The sequence below is a fragment of the Balaenoptera acutorostrata genome, chromosome X, assembly GCF_949987535.1.
Source record: "Balaenoptera acutorostrata chromosome X, mBalAcu1.1, whole genome shotgun sequence".
In the NCBI taxonomy this organism is placed as follows: domain Eukaryota; kingdom Metazoa; phylum Chordata; class Mammalia; order Artiodactyla; family Balaenopteridae; genus Balaenoptera; species Balaenoptera acutorostrata.
Genome location: NC_080085.1, coordinates 104,440,822 through 104,448,225, shown reverse-complemented (window position 1 = coordinate 104,448,225; position 7,404 = coordinate 104,440,822). Strand labels below are relative to the sequence as shown.

Here is a 7,404-nt window from a genome sequence, read left to right as displayed (position 1 = left end):
GTACTTTTTAGAGAAAGCTCATCAGCTATGACTGTCCGCAGGCAATGGACCAATGGTTTTTTGGATGCTTTGGGTCTGAATTTCACTTTGCTAATGTATTGGGAATGTTGATGGGTCACACGACTGAGCTATTCTTTGCTAAGTGGATGGCTGAAGGTTGGTTTTAGAAGAAAGCTCTTCATCTCAGGAGATACTGTAGCGTTTATTAAACATGTAGCATTTTACTCAAACGTAGCACTTACTAAATTATAAAATGTACTTTTATATGAAAATAAACCACAAACAAAATTATATTTCAGGTATTTTTTATTTCTTCAAATTTATTATTTTATCAGGAGTGACTAAAATAAAAAACATAATTGGGTCCCATCATCGTCATGGAAATGGCTTTAAGAGAAAACTGGTCAGGTGAATATTATTGCTTCCCATTTTCAACCAGTAAATAGTTGCCATTGATAAATAGACAGCCAACAGTCTGTCAGGAATGCTCAAGATATGTTATATAATACAACATGCCTGTTCACAGAAGAAGAAAAACTAGGAAATAACTTATGTGAACTTCTTGATTTCATCATACAAGACAAGCACAAAAGCACCACCCATGCCTCTGAGGACATTGGACCACGCGCCCTTGAAAAAGGCTTTGCCTCCTTCGTCACGAGCAATCTTCCTCCAGCAGTCAAGTGTGCCTGTGTACATGATATCCGCTGCAAAGGACAAAGACAAGGAGCTGGTGACCTGAGGCTGATGAAAAATCCTTAGGTTTAACTAGACTAAACCAGAGCCCCACCTCTAAGAGCTAATGTCAGTTTTTAAAAATCCAACACTGACACATTAGTGTGGGCAATACTGAAATCTTAATCTGGTGACTAGAGAACAACAGAGATACGTAGATTACCCGCTGGTCTTAACCTCTAATACCATGGAAGCCTCTTGGGCATAAGCACCCAAAGGGCCCACTCAAAGGCAACTGTGCAGTAGACACAGACCAACCAACCCCATCTGCGATCTCAACAGATTGCCATTTTCAAAGACAGGCATGGCTAGTTTGTGCCCATGCTCCATGCCCACATCTTCGTCTTCTGCTCAAGCGGAACTTACTTCCTTTGCGCCCTGACTGCATCATCATGCGGCGACGCACTGTGTCAAACGGATAGGAAGTCAACCCAGCCACCGCTGTGACGGACTGTGCGATCATCCAGCTGATGAAGATATGCGTATTCTTGGGATCTGGAAGCATTCCTGAGGATAGGAAAGAGACACTTTTACCAGAAAGCAGAGTCCTCCTGACTCGTTGTCTGCCACGTCCCCTCATCCCCAACATCTCATCTGTACACAAAGGGCTGTACTGGGTGACCTTGGCTTCCTTCAGCAATTACAAAGAAATCTCTGGCTCCTGGAAAATTAGGATGGCACGACAATCTTATAAATGATCTCATGAGAACACAGTTTTGAAGCACACAGCAAACTTACCCTTCGCAGTGTCATAGATACCGAAGTAGGCAGCTCGGTAGATGATAATACCCTGCACAGACACGTTAAAGCCTTGGTACAGGCCCTTAATCCCGTCAGATTTGTAGATCTTAACCAGGCAGTCACCAAGGCCTCTGAATTCCCTTTCAGCTCCAGCTTTGCCCACATCGGCTGCTAGACGAGTACGGGCAAAGTCAAGAGGGTACACAAAACACAACGATGTGGCCCCAGCGGCACCACCTGATGCCAGATTCCCTGCGAAGTAGCGCCAAAACTGGGTCCTCTTGTCCACACCACCCAGGAAGATCTGCTTGTATTTATCTTTGAAGGCAAAGTTGAGAGCCTGGGTGGGGAAGTATCTGATGACATTGGCCAGGTTACCACGCCAGAAGGACAGGACTCCCTGCTCCTTGGGGATACGAACCACGCAGTCTATGATGCCCTTGTATTGCTTATCTGCAGTGATTTGCTTGCTGGCATGCTGCACCTGACAGACAAGGAGGAGGCCAACAGGGAGAGTTATAACCACGGAGAAGGGAAAAGGGAAGAGAATGTATCATCTCAATGGACACCCTTAAAGGTTAGCTGGCTCCCGCTTTCCCCAAATCTAGTCTTCTATGTCACACAGGCTGGACCCCCGCACCCCCCGCAAACCTCTGACGCTGTCACAGGTGGAAGAGGTGATCTGCACCCTCAGAAGCATTAAGCCTCCATCCCTTTAGGTGGGGAGGAGGCACCCTCAAGCGGACCCGTGACCTTTAGGCCTGGGAGAAAAGTCATTACCTCAGACCCAGGTTCAGAAGCATCAGGGCGAGGCCCACGTCGGGCGCAGTCACCTTGGTGACCGTGGCCTACGCCTCAGGGTCCCCGGAGCGGCTTCCCTCCCGCTCTGGCCCCCCTCCTCTCCTGGAGGTGACCCGTGGGCCACCACCCCTACGCCCGTGCAGGCGCGCCCTCTAGAGCCGGAGCGGGAGAGCGCGCCGCGCAGGACGCCAGGCCGCGGGGACGCGCCGGCGGCTGCGCGGGGGAGGACGCAGAAGGGACACGCGCTTCCCGGCGCCGGCTTCCGGCCCGGCTAGGTCGGAGCGCGGCGGCCGGCTGCGAGGCAGCTCCACCGGCCGCACGGCCTCCACGGGGCTGCTATCTCCTTGCCGCGACCTTGAGGTCTTCGGTAAGGGCAGGTGTCCCTCTTTTCAGTGCTGGCTTGCAGGCTTAGCCCTTGACCTCCAGGCCCGGGAGCCAGTCACCCCCGGGCTGTCCCATCCGAATTCGCTGCCTCCGGGATGCCCAGGCCCTGGGCTTCCTCCCCCGACCCTCCGCCCCTGACCCTTTCCTAGATCCTGAACTTCAGGTCACTAAAGCATCTCCCTCAAGTCTGCCTTTTGGTCCGACCCTGCGGCCACCCCTGCTCCCACGCTGCCACTTCCCTGGACTGGTCCGGAGGGTTCGTTCTCCCCAGGCCCTGGGGCACCGCTTCCCGCGCGACCCCCTCCCCCCACTTCCTGATCGGGCTCTCGGATTCCGGGACGTACCTGCAGCAGCAGCTTGACCCGCTCGATGGGCGCTACGGCGGTCTTGGAGATGGCCGCGGCCACTCCACCTGCCAGGAAGTCCTTGGCGAAGGACACGGCGGCATCTGTCATGTTGGAAGGAAAGAGGAGGCGGGCGACTGCGGGAACAGCGAGGAACCGGCTTGGACTCCGGGGCTCTGGGGCGGAGCAAAGCAAATGGCCGATTTATATAGGGGAGGCCGGCGCCCGGGCGGCCGGCGTCGGGGGCGGGCGCCGGGGCCGCTGAATGGCTCAGCGCGCGGAGGGAGGAGCCGTGGAGTCGGGCACCGGCCGTCCTCGGCGTCGCCCCGGCTCGCCCGCAGCGCCTGACCCGGCCCGAGGAAGGGGCGGCTCCGGCCCCAGAGAGTACCCGGCCCAGATGCGGGACCCTGGGGGAGGCCTGGGGGCGCGGAGGGAGCGAGAGGTCACGACGCGCCCGGACAAGGGTGAGGCGCGATATTTAAGGGGACTCCAAAGAACAGACAAACACCCCCCTCCCAAACTTGGTAGTCAAGACAAATAATATTTAATGCAATATTTTAAAAAAAGATTAGTGTAGGCAAAGTATGGCGCTCTGGCCGGTCGCCTGTTTTTGTAAATAAAGTTTACTTGGAGCCCCAGGGCTGGAATGAGGGTGAGGCAAGTGAGGCAGGACCCTACAAGTGCAAGATGGGAGCCTGTCTTTATTATAAATTTCGAAACGTTGTTCATCATGGATTTTTGTATTCCTTTTGATATTTAAAAATAGTGCATTAAAATAATCATTCGTCTTGATTACTGAGTTGTTTAGCTCCCGCTTACATTTGGTGCCAAGGCAAGTGCCTCACTGTTCTCACCCTAGACCTAGCACTGCCCTGGAGCTTGACGGGTGACGGTATAGAGGAAACTGGGGAACAGCAGAGCTGGGACACTGTCAGCGTGCCCCAGACCCCGGTTTGCAAATGCAGTTTAACAGAGATCTTGCCGGGAATTGGCAGAGGAGAGTCCAAAGAACTCGGTAGGGGCTGGGGAAATTATTTTAGCCAGAAGCCAAAGATAGAGGTTATACCGTTAAGGTTAAGAGGTTGTGTGAATTAGATTGGTATTTGGTGTCCTGGACCCCAGGTAAAGTGCTCTTGAATTGAGTAGATTCCTGAACTCCAGAAAGGTTTAGAGGAATCAGTAGAACTAGATTGACACCCATTGTGTCAAGGGACAAGTGCTTACTGAGTCCCTTAATCTCTGCACTGGGGGAGCATTTGCCACACATGTCCTTAAAAACCTACTTGTTAGCTTGAGTACACTCTCTCAGATTCAGAACAGGAGCTGAGAGTGTCATCACAAATCCTGTGTAAGTAATGACAACCATGTTTATAAAAGTAAGGATAACTGTTGAAAACTCCAACTGCAGCTGAGCCCTAGGTACCCAGCACACTGGAAACATAGGTGGCATACCCCTCACTTTACTTTCTTGCCCTCTCCCACCTTCTCCAGATCTGCCCGTTAAAGGACCCAATTCTAGGATTCCTCCAGGAATGTCAGGTCCTTCCTCTAAGTATACTTTGCAATTTCTTAGTCTTCCCAAGAACCCCAGCAATCTGAAGTGTTGAGCACACACAGCAAGTGTTCAAAGAAGAGAAATTTTCACTCCAGCTTTGTTGATCCTGGGGGCTATCTTTGACCTGTATTCTCGAGAGGCCGCTATGCTCTTGTTAGCTGATTATAATAGAAATGCAGCTGGATACAGAAATGACCTTGCTGTGCAATTTCAGTGACAGAGTGTGTTCTCTGAAAGCGGTAGCCAATCCTCTACCTCTACTGGTGAGAGAATGAACAGCTAAAACAAAAAATCTCTGGAGCATTTTGTTTAGAGGGAGGTGGGTTTTAGAATGCATTTCAAAATACAATTCAAAACCTTTCTAGTCTGAACTCTTGACATTCTGATGAATGCATTTTTATTCAAATATTAATTACTCTGACCCACCTTACCATCACTTATGTACCTTTTTCTACCTTTCATTGGCCACATCTGCTACTCCCTTTGAGCATGATGTCCCTACCATATTCTAGTCCAAAGGTCTTTTACTGTTTCAAGCACCTCCACATTTATTGTTCTGTTAGATTTCTCTCTCTCCACAAAAAGATGATCAAATAATTACATAGAATTTGTCCCTTTTCAGTCTTTGGGTGCTTAAGTGTAGTTTTACTGAAGATGAAATACATTTAAAAGCGAATCCATGTCATGACTTGGTATTTTGCTAAATCTACTGTGAGCTGGAGCTCTCCTGGTTGCCAATGACCAGGTGTACCTCAAGGAGTCAAATGTTCTCAAAAGTGTCAAGGTCATGAAAGACAAAGACTGAGGAACTGTCACAGATTAAAGGAGACTAAGGAGAATGACAGGTTAATGCAATGTGTGATCCTGGATTGGATCCTGGACCAGAAAAAGGACATTGATGGTACTATTGAAATTTGGATACATATCTGTAGATTAGTTAATAATAGTCTACCAATAGTACTTTTAGTTACAGCGGTTACGTAAGATGTTAACATTTGGAGCAGCTGAGTGAAGGATACATGGAAATTCTTTATACTGGTTTTTTTGGGGGCAACATTTTTATTTCTGAAAGTTAAAAAAATGAAAAAGTCAAAAGAAAAAAAAAGGAAAAAAAAAAAAGAAACCAGTAGCAAGAGTCCAGGGAAATAGAGACTAATGTCAATGATAATGATGTTGATAATGATATATGGCTAGTCAATTCATCAAAAACAAATTCCTCCAGTGAGACATAGTGGGAGCTCTGTGTTAGTAACTGTTGTGTTCTGGAAGTTGTGTAGAATACATGTATAAATAAGAAAGAGAAACTAAAGCTAAGGCAGTGCCTAGTAACTCTCAGAAAAAACAAGGAAGAGGGTCAGAAATGATACTTAAGGCCTCAGTTATCTATGTACTAACACACCCAGAGTATGGGTAATAAAGTGAATGTAAAATGTCAATACAAGCAAGAAAACACAACTTTATAGGTATTGTTCAAACTTGATGGAATGGGACTTCTGACTGGCATCAGGAAAAGGAAGGGTAAACCTGGTTCAGAGAGATACCATATAGAAGGAGAACAATTCACTGGTGGGAGGGTGAAAAGCATTCCATGAAAATGAAAGGGAGAGATGAAAGTGATTGTCATTGTGGAAGCATACCTAGAGATTGCCTAGATAGATAAAAGCTATGAATAGTACTTCATAAAGCCATCACCTAGACTAGAAATGTTGATCAGGGACAAAAGCCATCTGAATATCTGCTGTAGGTTTCATTATTCCGATAGCAACACACTGGATAAATTCTTTACTCTCTTGCTGATAATTACACTTCTCAGAACACTGAAGAGCAATGAGGTAAATTGCTAAACTAGGCTTAATCCTGATAATAAATAAGGAAGATCTGGTTAGCAAAGTAAAAGTGACAAGAATCTAAGGGAAACTGACCAAGACTGACTGGTCTGGATCTGTCAAACAAAAGAATGCTCGGCATAGTCAGATAGGTTAACTAACCTGTGGAGTGTGTGTGTGTTAGACTTCAGAAGGATCAGAGAAAAGGTAAATATGATCTCTTGGCCAAGCTCCAAACAGAAAGATAGCTCAGGAGGGTGAGAGATTCCCAAGATAAAATTCAGACCTGTACAATTTGGAAAAATTCCAGTGAGAAATTCAAAAGGGAGAGATATCTAATAAATTAAATGCCCTTCCAGGTTATCCTCTGATGAGCTCAAATGTTTAAAGTACATATATAGATGACACAGTGAGGGCTAGACTTCCAAGGGCAAAGACCAAAGAGTATCACAAACCTCTAGGAACTGAGTCAGAAGGGCTAAAGTCCAGAATAAACTCAGGCTTAGAAAATGGGAAGGACCACAATAAAAGTTTCTAATGCTCTATTTAGTGCAGGACATTTAAGGATAAGGAGCTAGAGCATGTGTGAAAAAGAACTGAGGGTCTTACTTGACTGTGAGTTGGCAATGCCAAAAAATGCTAATGAGTCTTGAGTTGGGTCAAGATGATGGTCATGAACAGATCGGGGGACTTTTAGTCCCATTGGGGCCTCTGCTGGTCCACCCATAGAGCTTTTTTTCCCCCCCCAAGTTTTTGTTTTTTTAACTTTTTATTTTATATTGGAGTACAGTTGATTAACAATGTTGTGTTAGTTTCAGGTGTACAACAAAGTGATTCAGTTATACATATACATGTATCTATTCTTTTTCAAATTTTTTTCCCAGTTAGTTTGTTACAGACTATTGAGCAGACTTCCCTGTGCTATACAGTAGGTCCTTGTTGGTTATCCATTTTATTTTATTGTATATATATTTTTAAACATCTTTATTGGAGTATAATTGCTTTTACAATGGTGTGT

At 46.7% G+C, this 7,404-nt stretch overlaps 1 protein-coding gene across 1 annotated transcript; it reads right to left on the bottom strand.

Moving 5' to 3' along the window:
• Positions 1-288: 288 nt before the first annotated feature.
• SLC25A5 (solute carrier family 25 member 5) lies at positions 289-3,209 on the bottom strand. Its single transcript, XM_057539019.1, has 4 exons — positions 3,006-3,209; positions 1,474-1,960; positions 1,102-1,242; positions 289-707 (listed from the first exon to the last, which is right to left on the bottom strand). The coding sequence occupies exons 1-4, from the start codon at positions 3,114-3,116 to the stop codon at positions 550-552; spliced, it is 897 nt and encodes a 298-aa protein (XP_057395002.1). The 5' UTR covers positions 3,117-3,209; the 3' UTR covers positions 289-549.
• Positions 3,210-7,404: the final 4,195 nt, after the last annotated feature.